This window comes from Callospermophilus lateralis, chromosome 5 (genome assembly GCF_048772815.1).
Source record: "Callospermophilus lateralis isolate mCalLat2 chromosome 5, mCalLat2.hap1, whole genome shotgun sequence".
In the NCBI taxonomy this organism is placed as follows: Eukaryota; Metazoa; Chordata; class Mammalia; order Rodentia; family Sciuridae; genus Callospermophilus; species Callospermophilus lateralis.
In genome coordinates this window covers 150,011,777-150,027,461 of record NC_135309.1, presented here as the reverse complement: position 1 = coordinate 150,027,461, position 15,685 = coordinate 150,011,777, and the positions used below count along the sequence as shown (strand labels likewise).

Here is a 15,685-nt window from a genome sequence, read left to right as displayed (position 1 = left end):
CATAGTTACAGAAAGCAGGTCAGCAATCATGATTTTAAAAAATTTTAGCAATCTCCCTAAAGGATTTTAGACAATATTCTATAAAATACTGCTCTGCTTCAGCACTATTTTCATCAGAAAACCCATTTATTTATTCAAAAATGGCATTTATTGAGCACCTGCATTTTGCCAAATATGCTAAATATTTATGAAAAGGCAGCAAAATATAAGTCACATATCAGATTTTCAAGAAGCTAATAATCTGGCATTAGATTTATTTTTGGCATGATATATTTGCTGGCTTCACAATCCTCCTTCTATCAAGACAAATATGAAGGCTATATAAAATTAAAAGAATAAATACTTCTGAGAGACTCAAACAGCTATCAAAGCAAAGCTAATGAAATATTTGAAACAACAAAAATCGACCAAAATACAACAACAACAACAACAAAAAGACAATAGAAACAAACCCATGGAGATATAGATAATAAAATTAGCAGATACAGGTCTTAAAATAACTACAATTAATATGTTGAAAAAAAACTAAATGGCAGGATGAAGAATTTCAGCAAAGAATTTAAAAGTTTAAAAACTAGAAAAATGTTACATAAGAATTGAAAAATGAAATTAATAATTAAACAGAGTTCATAAAAGAAATTATACACAATTACACAGAGAATTAATAAACTGAAAGATAAATCAATGGAAAATATTTATGATGAAACAGAAAGAAAATGGAAAACAAAGAAAAGTACAGATATAATTCCTCAGACTCTGGTAGAAATATATATCGGTACAAGTGCTTGAAAGCCCAACAGCATCCACTAAATCTCATGTTTAATACATGTTTACCCAGTGTATTCTTATCCATTGATTCAGAAATTCCACTAAAGGGTACACTTCCAAGTAGTAAATGTACATGAGTGCACTAGGGCTTTCTTCACAGAGAATACCACAACCAGTTCAGAAAAAGGCGTCCCTACAACTCTGTCTATCCATCTGCTGAACAAACACCTCCTCTTTGGCTCTAGCTGAAATAAGAGGCCAAGGGCAGATATAGAAGGGTACAATATGCAGATGTTTTTATTCACATGCCTGTATCTGAACAGAATAGGGTCCAAAGCATGTAAAGAAATAGATTGATAGTAACTGAACTCTAAAAAATGTACTGATGATCTTAGCCTGAAAGCTCCCATAATTCAAATTTATATCAGAAATTTCAAAATTGCAATAAAATTGACCCCACTGAACAGGATCATTTCCAGCTGGAGATGGCTGAGGGCTTAGTCAAGTTACTTACGAAAATTGAACAGGATCATGTAACCTTTCAAGAAAAGGATTTCAAGACATAGGGCATATGGTAAGTAGTTATTTATCTTGATTCATTTTCTCCCACATTATTCTCTCATCTTGAGTTATATACTACAATCTGGGTCACTTACTCTGACAATACATTTCCCCAACAAGCCACTGTAAATCTTCTCCACATCTGGCAACAGGGTCTCCAACAAGAGAGTATCCTTCATTGCAAGTGTAGAGTATCTTTTTCCCAACAGGAAACACAGTACCTTCCCCCTAAACAAAAATAAAAGATGGAGAGAGGTAGAGTTTGTCTGTGTTGCATTAACAAAATGTTTCTGTTGTTTATTTGTTCTATAAATCATAGCCCCTTTGAATCATCAGAACCTACATTCAAATAACTGATTTAGAAAATTGTTTCTAAAGCATTTTCCCCAGAATCATCCTAATCAACTATACTAGTACCATCACTAATTGAAATAAAACCCTAAACATCAATGTTCTATAAAGTATTGATTGCTCCCAAAATACCAAGTGCTGTTCTAAGCATTTCACTAAAATCACTTGAGAGGACACTGTTCAAGAAACTTCTTTCCCTAACATGTTCAGTAAAAGATAGTTTGTTACTGGATTTTCAAGTGTCTTTGTCCATAAGCTCTTCATGGTAAGGTATTACAGGCTATTCCTTGACAATGCTACCTAATAAATGACAGCATAAGTCCACAGAATCCTTTCTTCCTGAAGGATTCTGTTTCTCAAATGTTCAAATCCTAGCAGAATCTTCATGAAGGTTTAACTTTCTCACTGATGACTTTTAAGCAAAGCATAATGGTGATCTTCTCCCACCCCAACCTCTTACTCCTCCCTATAAGCACAGAAATACTGCTGTGGTTTGGTCAGATTCAAGGATGTTTTACAAGCCTAAATGCCAAGAGGTGAAGCAAAGAATTTAATATGTGAACCTGTGAGAGGATAATTATGATCATTGGGGTCCTTCCTTGTTTCATCCCTTACCCTCTCAGGTTCTGCCATCCAGGAGAATGATGGAGAAACTGAGGTCTACAGGAGGGCTTGGAGCTGGTACCTAGACCAGCTCTGCCTTAGGGATCAGAACAAAATGTCCTGGTACCTCCTTCTTTTATAGGGTCTACCCTATAAAATCAGAAAAGGTGGCAGACAGGGGCAAGCAGCAATTCCTATCTTTAAGTTCTCTGGAAGATTCTTTGTGGCCAGTGTGTAGAGCAATGTTTAGAAACCAAGGCTCCTTGGGTACTACATGCACTGGAATTTGGGATGCCAACATCTTCATGGTTCTAAGGCATATGAGTTTGCTTGGCCTCCTTTGAAAGTGTTTCACTCAAGAACTCCAAGGATTGTGGTGGCCACAGGGAGACAAAAGGGGCATTAGAGATGCTATGGATGGTGATGGAAATCATTATACAAAGTACATGTATGAAGACTCGAATTGGGTGTCAACATACTTTATATGTAAATAAAGATACAAAAATTATGGTACATATGTGTATTAAGAATTGTAATTCAGGGCTGGGGTTGTGGCTCAGTGGTAGAGTGCTTGCCTAGCATGCCATGAGGCACTGGGTTTGATCTTCAGCACCACATAAAAATAAAATAAAGGTATTATGTCCACCTACAACTAAAAAGTAAATGTTAAAAAAAAGTTTAAAAAAAAGAATTGTAATGCAAAAAAAAAAAAAAAAGAACATGTATAAAGGCATTTTAAAAAAAAGAGATGCTAAGTAAATATTCTCACTCTCTCTAAATTGGGGGAAACTTCAGGAAACTCTCCAGCTCAAGGGCCTAAAATTTGAAAAATGGAATCCTTCATGAAGAAAGCAAAGCTGGTTGTATTGACAGCATCCTGATGAACAATATCTCCTGCGTGAGTCATGAAGAGACTCCACTGGGATTCGGAGCCAAGGTTTCATCATAAGAAAGACTGAGAACAGCATCAATTAATATGGTTCTAAATCCAAGTAAATTCCCTAGGATGACAAATGCAAGATGACTAGTGTTCCTTTCTGAACAAGAAAACTGCTCAAATTAAAATGATACATATCTCACCAGACATTAGCTAAATGTCGTACTCCTGGAATAAACCTAACACTTTGTGGGCTGGAAATGTAGCTCAGAAGCAGAATGCATGCCTAGCATGCACAAAGTTCTGGGTTCGATCCCCACCACCACAAAATAATAATAATAATAATAATAATAATAATAATAATAATAATTCATCCAGGCCTCACATTTTTTAATGCCTTTACATGAATTTTCTCATTTTCTGTTTTTTTTTCTGTATTTTTATTTATATGGGGTGCTAAGAATCAAACCTAGGGCCTCACATATGCTAGGCAAGCGCTCTACCACTGAACCACAACCCCAGCCCCAAGCCCAGTATTTAAAAAAATTTTCTCAGTGTAAAGAATAATAAAAGTTCTGTAAGTTGGAGAACAGGCTTGTAGATTCTTAATATCAGAGTGGCAATATGGAGTAGCCCTCTGGCATAATTTTGTTTCAAATTCAGGGGGTGGCAGTGTTGATTTCCCACACCACACTAAGTGTGTATACTGCCTTCTGCAGTCTGAATCACGTTGGTTCAAAGAAGGAAAGCCACAAACTAAAACCTTCACCACCAAAACTAAAACGCATATATCACATATTTTGAGCACTATTTCTCCATGGAAGAAGAAAATAAATTGTGGCCCTGTAGAAAAGTAGAACTTGGAATATTATAAAGGAAAAAAGTATCTTTCATAACCAACTTGAATAAATCCATCTTTTAAGGCAGGAGGTGATGGACAGAATTCTTTAGGAACTAAAGATACAGGAAAGCAATGTGGTTCAAGCAATCTGAAAGAAAAAAAGAAACAAAAAGTGATTAATGTGATTGATTTCCAGAGCTTACTGAATATTTTGCACTATATTGAATTTTTCCTTTATATCTGAAGGTTTGTAAGTAGAAAGTACAAGTATGTTCAAGTGATGTTTTTGTCATTCTCGGAACCAAACATCTGATCACATCGTACGGTGTAAATTCAAACATTAACTCAGTTTAACAAAAGACAGTGATTTAAATAACCTCATGATTTGCTGTATGAAAAAAAGAAGCAGAAAGAAATAAAAGTCTTTGGACCACACACCTACTTTACAGGATTTCTAGAGGTCACCTGTGAAATGACCTTATTTTTCTCCTACCCTTGGGTTCTAAAATTCCTTTAACATAGAATTAATACTGTATTGGAAAATAGTAATTAGAGTTTAGTGAACCCAAGGGAAAGGTAACACAGAATTATAATAACTTCTCTTATTGAGCATTTACTATGTGGCAGACACAACAGCAGCTTCTTTATACACCTTCATTAGCTCAATTCATTCAGCAACACCTGGAGTATAACAAAGGCACAGAACACTTGAATATCTTGTCCAAGGTTATAAACTAATAAATGCCAAGGTTGAGTTCATTCATGTCCAGTCAGTGGGGTTCCCACAATCATTCTCTTTCTTCCTCTTAAATGAAAATAAAGGACAATGGGGTCACAGTGTCCACGTTGTTTTATGAACCATGTAACTCAGGACATTCTTTGGCAAAAGCAAGTTTTGTGAAGATTTGAGGCCGGAACTCTGAACCTAAAAGGAAGATGGAGGAACAAAGACACTACTATGTTCTCACCAATGCCAGTCCTGACAATTTACCATAACCTGGATTATCTCTAGGGGCAGGGTGTAATAAGGATAATGATGACACTCATCATTAAACAGAGGTTTTCAACAGAGCCTCTGAGGGCAACAGACCACAGCAGAGACATGAAATCCGTGCAATACAGATAGCCTGTGGGTGCTGCCTCCTTCTCAGCTCAACTCCTGTCCTTTTGTAGCACTCTGAGGAAACACAGAAATGAGAAGTATTGATCAAAGATTTCCTTCAAGGCCTGAGAAGGAAGATACTTCTCTGCACATGAAGATGAGTGAGGATTCCTTCAGTGCCTCACTTACGATGCTCCCTTCCCTTCAGCTTTCTCTCTAAAGCCAGGGATCAGGCAGAGACCTCCTCTCAGACCTTCATCCTCCCTGAGGGACCTACTCTGAAGCCAACATTCTCTTCCCACCATAATCATATCTTCTCGGCTTTCCCAGTCAAGAGATACTGGCTATTGTTGGATTACGAGGCATGAAGACCTAGGAATGAGGTATCCTTCCACAAAAACCTTGCCTCTTTAATTCAAATGACCTTCAAATTATCTTACTAGAACCTTCTTCTCACGCCCTGATCAGAAGAATTTACTAAAGATGGCAAAAAACAGTGGAATATGGGATAAGGATCTCTGACCCAGTGCACAATGGCTTAGTTGACTAAGCACTTTTGAGATGGCATTTGCAATAATCTTGCAAATGTAGACTAAGTGTCAGGTGACCACCAGGCTAATCAGTCAAAATATCCATCTCAGACATCTGGCTTTATGTTTAACCCAAAGAATAGATAAATAAGAAAGAGTAGCATCTTTGAAAAGTGATACAATATTTACTGAATGTTTACTATGTTCCAGGCATACTGATCGCTTTCCATGCTTCATCTCCTTCAATTCTAACAGCATCCTATTATAGATTTATCTACTACTATTATTCTAATTTTAGAGATGTGTAAGTAACTTGCCCAAGGTCACATAGCAAGGGTAGTGTGTAGATGGCAAATGTGCATGATGCCAAAGCTACCACTTATATCTGCTCAGCTGGGCTCCTCTCAGCTCTGGGTTAACCCTAATGTCAGGAAAATCAAGCACACAAGCACAAATGGACCATTTCTCTCTCTTTCACCAAGTCCAGTGCCAGGAAGCTAAGTAATCACTAATGAGAATCCCACCTAATATCTAAATCCTTTGCTGGCAGCCATGACATTGTCCACACTTACTGCAGAGGACACTGTTCTACACAATTGCCCAGAGATCTGATCTCCATTACCGTAAATGCTCCAGCTCCTCGTCTTGGCATTGTCTGCTTTCAGTAGTTTCTCCAACACAGGACTTCCCACCCCTGCTGGGAGGTGGGTTATTGCATTCCCGGTTCCTTGCTTTCTTCCCTTGAACACAGGGGCCCCAAGAGGACCAGCAACTCCAACCGCCATCAACCCCACCTGTATGATAAGGGAAAAGCTCTTTAGTAAGTTCTTGGAGAGGAGGACTTCAGAGCTTAATGCTATGCTTTTTGCCAGTATATTTGCTAAGGGGAGGGACAATTGTGGCAATTGACTACTTCTGCTCTGTTCAGTGAGGGCTTTCTGCAATGGCCAGAATGGCTCTACACCGATTTGGAATGTTCATATTAAAGCTGCATTACTTCTTGTAATTATATCTTAAATATATTGATTATATTACAAAACTGTTCTAAAGCACTCCCATGGACAATGTATCATTTATATACTTCTCACAAAAACAAGTGGAGGTGGGCAGGAGGTTGTTATTATTCCCACTATTGAGACATGAACTCTAAGGCAAAGTGGCTAAATGCCATGCTCAATGCTGTAATGGCTGTCAGGAGCCCATCCAGACTGTACTCTGGTCTTCTGGATGAGTGCAGGATGCTTCCTCACCCCACAGTCTCTCCATAAGGCAAGTAATGTCCTACAGTTAAAGCACTGGCTTGGCATGAAGAGAACACAGCCTTTTGGGTCCTCCCAGTCTGCCAACCCTAGGCTGGCACTGTACAAGATGAGGAAATGAATCAAACAGAAGAAATGCTTTAAAATCTCCATTTTGCCTCCCATCAGCATTCTTCTGCAATCTGCAGGTACTTCTTCAACCACCCTGGCCACAACCATCCTGCCTTAGAGCCCATTTAAGATTCTTCTAGTGCTTTCCCCTATCGTATCCCTTGGGGGGGGGGGGGGGTGATATCCTATCTCATATTCTAAGAGCCTTGATTTCCTACATAGACATGACCTCAGAAACCATTCCCTTGAACGATTGGATCCTGACAACGACTGGTTCCTAACAACGTGTGAGTGTGCAAGCCCGTGCACTCACACTGCTCTTCAGCTACTTCTTTTTGTGATCACTTTCCTCTTCTCCCAACCACATCTACTCCTCGGTATCACACACACCAAAACTAAACCAATTTGTATGATATTTTCCAATGGTTTTCCTTCTGTTGTCCTAATTAGAATTTATTTAATAAAGCAACCTCCGAAGTATGTCAATATAGAGTAACAATTGCTCGAAACGTTGTGATCGCTACTCCAGTTCTTACCAGCAGGGGGTGCTCCCATTTCGACAGACACTGGAAATCAAAGCCACTGAGGAAAGCATCACCTGGTGGAATTTCAACTTACCAGGACAGGCCACTTAGAGAGCCATTTGGGGACAAGCATATCTTCCTGATGTTTGTCTATACATAACCATTTGTTTAGTCATGTATTTATTCACTTATCAGACATTTATTTAATGACTCCTAGGAATCAAGTCTTATATCAGGAATAAGGAAAGGAATCAAACTTCCCTAGGAATGAGTTTTCTAGAGGTGAGAGACATACAACTACACAAAAAAATAAAAATAAGTATGTTTAAATTGTAGTCATACTTTGACTACTCATTAAGTCAACTTCACATAGCCCTGTACTACGTACTTGAAACACCATCCTACTGAGCACACAGCAGATTTTCAACAAAATTTGTGAGCAATTGATTGATGATACATAATACAAAATAGAAGTAAAGATGTTTCAAAGAGCTTGGTGTCTGAAAGCTTAGGCAATGCAAACTCAGTCTCCATAGGTCAATGTTACAACAAAACCTTTTTGAGATAATTATAAGAAAATGCAGATATTTTATCCATAATTTTATTCTAATAGAGAATGGAGAGTAGAGGGCACAGTGGTATTATTAATTCAGGTGGGCAAAAAGAGAGATAGCAGAAGGTCTTAACTGCAGACCCTTTTTTTAAACCAGGAATGAAAAATGGAGGGAGATTAACTCAAATGTGACTTCAAATGTGGTCACAAAAAGAAGTAGCAAAGAAGCACATCAGGAGCCAAAGTGAAAAAGTAATACTGTTTTCAATGTGTCCATCCTAAACCGAGGGAAAATTCAGCACACTGACCTGCTTGGTTCCCTACGAGGACTCCTTGCTCACAAGCCACACCAAATGTATACGGTTTGCAATGGCACTGACACTGGGTCTCCCCAACAGTGGCCAAACCACCATTTTGGCAAGGCCGGCAATGGCAGGGGTGGAATTCATCCAAATACTCTTCAAGAGCCCGCTTCAGGTACAGTCTTTTCACAGATGCACAAGGCACTTCCTTTACCAGCTCATATATAGGTGTCAGCTATACAAATGAAGACATCCTAGTCAGTGTTCAGAACTTTAGGTGGGAATGTTTTCCTTTTTACACATGGGCACAATCTCCACTGAAACACAATCAAAAGCCACCCTTATGTCTATTTCTGTAGTTCCCCTTATCCACAGGGGCTATGTTTCAGGGCCCTCCTGTGGATGCCAGAAATCACATATAGTATCAACCCTGTATATACATGTTTTTTTCTTAAACATTCATACCTAATTATTTTAATTTAATTTATAAATTTATTTTATCTTGATTTACTTAATTTAATTTATAAATTAGGTGCAATAATAGAGTAACAACAATAATCTATAATAAAATAGAGCAATTATAATACTATGCTGTAATAAAAGTTACTTAAAAATTATGAATTGTTTATTTCTGAAATTTTCCATTTAATATTTTCAAACCAACATTGATCTGAAGCTGAAACCAAGGAGAGTGAAACTGCAGACAAAGGGGACCACAGTACAATATTTTTTTGTTCAAATAAAAAAAAGAAAGCAATTCACTGTCTTTGCAACACAATCAAGATAAACCTAGGGAAAATTAGAATCAGATAGAGAAGAAATATTTTTATATCTTGTGTGTATGCATAAAATTAAAAAAACAGAACATTCATTTTCTAGCTAATGGAAGATGATTTTGAAAATAATACATCACCACCCCCTTAGAGGACAGAAGAAAAGGAAATGCACTTAAATTACAACAAAGAAGCAAGTACAATTAAGCTTAGAATTAAATTTCTTGACTCTGAGAGATGTAACAAGCCTCTTTAGTGGAGACCATGAATGCACTCCTTGAGAAATTTAAAACAGGTATACATTATTACTCTGTGCAGGATATTTCCAAAGAAAAGCAACTTCAAATTGCAGATGTGCTGGCTAAACTTTAACAGTCTGCTGTCTCAGGAGCAAAAAGGTTCTGCTTTTTAGCACTTGCCAATTCTACAGAGTACTCTCACCATATCCAATTTCAGACTAACACCATGATGTCACTAACCATGGAACTGGAAAGAGTTGTGCACCAAAAGCTTGTGGGGGCATGCTTTTATGAGCAGGTCAGCCTTGCATGGTCATACATTATCTTTTTTCATTACTCCATTGGTACCCTGTTAATAAGTTAGCACAACTATGATAGTTTACAGTCTTTTGTGGAGAAGTACACAGTTAAGTCTACGTGAAGGAATGCTTATTTTTCCCCTAATCAACAATTTAGAATTTCTGAAGAATGTTTGGGGCATCAATAATGAATATTGGCCATTTCCATTTTGATTATTAACAAATGGCAGTTTAAGAGTTCCCAGGAAAAACTCACTCTCCTGCCCTCAGCTTATTCAGAGGCAACTGGATGTAATATGGTGTTAGGAGAGTACTTGAAGAGCTATTATAACTTTTTTGAGTATATAAAATGTGCCCAAGTCTCTTAATCTCTCAGAATGAGGCTCTGCCTGGGACATTGGCTCCCATGGTGGGAAATTGATTATAAAACGAGTTCTGCTGTTATGGTTGTTTTGAAAATGTTGATTTGTTCCATTAATATTGATATATTAAGGAACAACGTGTGCATACTGCAATTTTTTTATTTTCCTCTGTTGAATTTTATCCATAAGAAACACAGGGTGAACACAGAAAAGTGCATGCTGCCCAACCAACTCTGATAGGCACACTTTAAATGCATGTGCACACATACGCCTCAAACAGTTCACTGCCTGTATTAGAAGCTACACCTCTCCATCCAGTGTTACAACTGTCAGATTTCTCATAGTTCTCTTTCTACCACTACTTAGCTATCAACCTTCCTGCACCCATCAAGCTTTAGATCTTTTTATAGGACATATGCCACATTTATTGCAGAACAAATGCATTTTTTAATAACATAGCACCTATAAAAATGTGCTACTATTTTTGTAAGTACCTTTTTTTTTAAATGAGAGTCACAGAGGATGTGTGTGATATTGTTTTGTCCCTCATCCCATTTTCCCATAAGCCCTTTGGTAAACTTTTTGGTGCTATAGGAATACATATGTTGTATTATAAAAGAATTGACCATCTTAACAAAATAGTCTAGATTTTTTCAGCCAATTTTGTGCTATCCTAATTTACAGGACTTCAGTAGCCCATGAGCCATGGTCACAGGAAGAAAGGTGATCTGACAGATGAAATAGCTGACAAGTCTACATGCCTTCCTCTTAAGAATCTGTAATTCTTCTGAATTATAAATCAAAAAAGATATAATCTGATTCAGGTCAAAAGTTAAAAATGCAACTTTCATCATTAATTTCTCTTGGGATGTACAAGACATTTAACATTTACAACTGAAATATGAACATATCAGATAACATACCTTCTGTTTCTTGTTATTATGTGTGCATTCACTTCACTATATAAAACATAATTGGAATTCAGAAAATGCTAATTGCCACCAGCTGTTTAATCACCTTGATTTAATCTCATTTTCCCAGTGCAAATAAACATGATGCTTCTAGGCCTTAAAGAGAGCTTCACGTACCTTCTGTTTTATGACTTGGGGAAGACTAGTCACAGACTCTGCCCAGTCGGAGTACCGCCTTTTGTTACCAGCAGGATTGTCCAGCTGTAGGAAACTAAGGCCAGCTATGAAGCCGGGACCTCCCCCTCTGACAAATGGGACTCCTCGCAACACATTGTTCTGGTTTCCTACACAGGAGAAATCAAGCAAAATAAATCTGTGTGCACAAACAAAATGAAAATGAGAATGTAAAAGTGAAAAGTCTGCCAAATATTTTTAAAAATTGATCCCACTGTATATCATTCTGGGTAAAGCAAAATCATGAAGATAGTCAAAAGACATGTGGTAGCCAGGAGCAAAGGCATGAAGATCACCTAAAGCACAGGTTTTTAGGGCAATGAAACTATCCTACACAACACTACAAGGATACATGCATTGTGCCCTTGTCCAAACCCATAAAATGTACAACACCAAGAGCAAACCCTCGTGTTAACTAGTGTTGAGTGGTAATGATGTGTCAGCAGTGTAAATCCACCAGTATTAACAAATGCTCCACTCTAGGAGGGATACAAATGGTGGAAGAGACTGCATGTGTTGGTGGGCAGGAAATCTCTGTACTTTTCTCTCAGTTGTGTTGTGAACCTAAAAGTGTTCTAAGAAACGAGATACTTTAAAGAAGAAAAAAAAAGACAAAAATTCCATTGCCCTAAGTAGATAAAATGAGAAAATTAACTTTTTCAATGTTCTTAACATAATAGAAGTATATCATGTTTTGCAGGAGAAGGTCTTTCTTAGAGGACACGTGCATATTTAAGGATTTAAGTATAATGGTGTCTGAAACTTACCTTCATATGGTTCATCAAATATTAGAAACATTTTAAATACATGACATTTACATACTATAAATAATCAGTCAATATCATACATATTATATGTTTGTATATATACTTAAGATACACATATACATAGAAAATGTCAAAATAATAATTGTTAAACATAGAAGATATATACAGGTATTAATTGCTATGCTCTTCAAACTTTCCTATATGTATGAAAATTGATATAATAAAATATAAGAAACAAAATAGTCTTGTGTCTTATATGTTAGCAATGAAACAAACAAAAAATGTTATTTAACAGGAATACATTACCTAACATATGAAAAATGTTCTGAAAGTTTGAATGCTAATTAAATATTTCCATGTATGTGCTTTATACTTTCAAAAATATTTTTATCTATTTCTAATTGAATTTTACACAGCCATCACTAGAATTCTTAATCTTTTAAATCAGATTTTGAGTGGTTTCTATTTCCTTTCCTGAAGCTGTCCAAATTTTGCAATTTCATAAGTATATTGTACCTTTAAAATGAGAAATTATTAAAACCTGATATTTTAAATAAATTACTGGAGTGCTTCCTCAGTTTAATTGTTAATTATATTTTTTATATGTAAATAGTCACACTTTTTATGCAACATATCACAAAGTCCAGAGTTCCTGAGTCAAAACCACTGGGTGACTACAAATTTCCAAGTCCCAACCAAGAACTATGAGAGAATGTTTGAGAGAATAAGCCTTAGAATCAGCATTTCAGCAGGCTCCACCTAGTGCTCCTCATGCATACTAAAGTTTGAGAATCATTGCCTTAATAGACACACCTATTTAAGAACTACACCCTAAGAATATAATTGGGGAGGGGGCTTTTTTATGTTATTTTTAAGCCTGTCACCTTCTTCACATCCCAGGGAACCCTGAGCTCTGGCTAAATCCTTTCCCCTAGAAAAGGCAGCAGAGTGCAACTGATTTTTATTGGCTCTGATCTCGAGCAACTTTTCTATGTCACAGTGTCCCTGGCTATAAAATGGAAATATTAGTACTACTTACCTCTTAGATAGGATAATTATATTGGTTACTATGTGGAAATCATTTAAAATCATGCTGAGCTTATAGTAAGTGCTATGTGTTAAATACAAAATAATAAAATAAAATCAAGAGCTTCCAATTTGTCACCCAGCTAATAACTAATGTCAAAATCTTCCCAAAGCTTCAACTTTCATGTTTTCTATGTCCAGAACATTATTTTTCCACCTCATTCAAAAATTTCCCTTCTTGTGTCACATTACCTCCCTGAAGAGGAGCACTTTCTCTGGCATGTTCACTACTGTATCCCCAGTACCTAGAACAATTTCTGGCACATCCTAGAGACTCCATAAATAGCTGGGGAATAAAAATGAGTGTGTACATAAACCTGGTTTTACTACCATCTCCCTCCTTCTTGCAGTCATCTAACTTCATCCTGATAACCTTGTTTCCTTGATGACAATAATGGCACCTGGGTCAGTCTTCACTTTCATCCCAATTTCTGCCATCACTCAAGAAGTATTTAAGACCTAATGCTGCTGGATCCATGGTCTCACACAATGCACTGCTGTCTCACTTCTATTTCTTCAACATTACAGAATCACTGTCTTTTAGAGCAACAAAGTCTTCACCTCCAAATCCAATGGTCAGGCTTCAGTTCTTACCTTACTTCTCTTAGAAGCATTTCATATTTTCTCTCTCTCTCTCTCTCTCTCTCTCTCTCTCTTTCTCTCTCTCTCTCTCTCTCTCTCTCTCTCTCTCTCTCTCTCTCTCTCTGCCCTCCACCCCTCCTTCACTTTCCATCTCTCCTGTTCCTTTTCTTAACAGATCATTTTTTTCTCTATCCCTCTTCTTTTTCAACAACTTTTCCTACGTAATCCTTCACTTACTCCCTGTATTAAATCTTTTCATGGTACCCAATAGCCATTAAGATGAAATCCTTATACCTACACAATCTTCATCAATTTGCCTCCCAGTTCCTTCTGCAATCACTCAAGATTGGCACACCACTTTCTTCACCCTCCCCATCATGACAAGCATGCACCAAAAACCTTAACTGGATTTATAACATATCTTTATCATAAAGTAGAATTAAATCTTCCCCTGATACTGTAACTTTTCTAGACTTGTTTGCCAACCATTGTAGGAGAAGAAATGATGTACACTGGGAACACATTTACAATACAGAGTAGATACCCACCTTGCATGACATCTCACTTTCATGACATATGAAAAGGAGAGCAAAAGCAAAAATATCCAAATAGATGAAAAACAAAAAGTAGAACACCTATTAACACTTCAAAAGCCCATGCAGACCAAGAATTAACAAGAGAAAAGAGAGAGAGAGCAGGCTTGTAACGCAGATTGCTCCCTTCTCATTTACCTGAACCCAATTTTAGAGCATCTTCCAGTTCCTTGCATTCTTGCTCTGATGATTCAAAGAGAAAACGGAAATCTGAAGAAGTACATGTCATATGTTCTAACGAAATAGAACCTGGGCAGGGGAATGCAAAAAGAATGTGTTTAGTTTTTGCCCTCACTGAAGGACTCCTTTGATGGTCAAGGTGTTGGGCTGGGGATAAGAGATTGTTTGCTGCTATGGTACCCACTTAATCAAGAGTGACATGATGTGTACATTTTCAATTACTCTAACAGGTTAAAATTCAGAAAGAGGATATTTAGGTTTTGGCACTTTCTTTCTTTTAGCTTTGGCCAGAGAGAGGAAGAAGTGGGAGTAATCTCCGCAAGAAACAGTAGAGGCAGCAGAAATGGAACACCTCAAATGAATGATAACTTTTGCCCTGTCACATTCAGCTTCTCAGGCATAAAACACATGGATAAACATAGGAGTATGTTGGGTTCTAACCCATGGACTGGAAACTTCAAAGGCTGGATTATGGTTCTGTACTAATTAATTCCTAGCACCCTGTTTCTACTGACACAGCTTCTCCATCTTTATCATTTGTGGTTCTTAACTTCTTCCCATAACTCATAACCTTAGAAAGTGATAATTTCTATTCATTATCAAATAGGTCAAATGTGGTTTTGTCAATTAGTTTTTAAAAGTAGGATAGTAAATGATAAAATTTGGAAAAATGTTTTCCTCATATAATCTTGACATAATTTTAATAGCTATATTAGACAAGCCTCAATATTTCTTTTCTTCTCTTTTTTCTTTTTTTTTTTTTCTGCTTACAAGACAAATGCTCCATCACTAAGCTACATCCCAGCCAAGCCTCAATTTTTTGTTTTATTTTTTATTTTATTATTTATCTATTTATTTGTAGTATTAGAGATTAAACTCTAGGGCACTCTACCACTTAGTCACAGCTGCAGCCCTTTTCATTTTATTTTAAGACAGGGTCTTACTAAGTTTCCCAGGCTGATTTCAAATTTGCCATGCTCCTGCCTCAGTCTCCTGAATAGTTGGCATTATAAGCATAAGCATTTCTTAAAGAACAGTTGGGAGCATGGATAATATCCCACAAGTTTTGGGTATATTTAATTTAGAACTTTAAGAAAATAAATGGAAATATTTTACTTAAAATTTTACTAATGTGGGAAGTTTTTTATTTAAAAATCTCCATTTCTTTTAAGCACTATAAAACTGAAATAGGGAAACTGAATTTAGGTCAATCCTTTGATGGACTGATTATCCAAAAAAAAATAATACCTCTCTCTTTGCTATAAAAACCCATGCTT

At 36.9% G+C, this 15,685-nt stretch overlaps 1 protein-coding gene across 1 annotated transcript in view; it reads right to left on the bottom strand.

The window, feature by feature from the left end:
• C7 (complement C7) overlaps nucleotides 1-15,685 on the bottom strand; it is a 47,386-nt gene that overhangs the window by 9,363 nt on the left and 22,338 nt on the right. The window contains exons 9-14 of the mRNA XM_076856208.2: nucleotides 14,367-14,477; nucleotides 11,144-11,310; nucleotides 8,389-8,617; nucleotides 6,256-6,427; nucleotides 4,062-4,149; nucleotides 1,425-1,557 (exon numbers count right to left, since the gene is read on the bottom strand). Coding sequence (XP_076712323.2) covers nucleotides 1,425-1,557; nucleotides 4,062-4,149; nucleotides 6,256-6,427; nucleotides 8,389-8,617; nucleotides 11,144-11,310; nucleotides 14,367-14,477 — 900 coding nt within the window. The remainder of the gene's footprint in view (nucleotides 1-1,424; nucleotides 1,558-4,061; nucleotides 4,150-6,255; nucleotides 6,428-8,388; nucleotides 8,618-11,143; nucleotides 11,311-14,366; nucleotides 14,478-15,685) is intronic.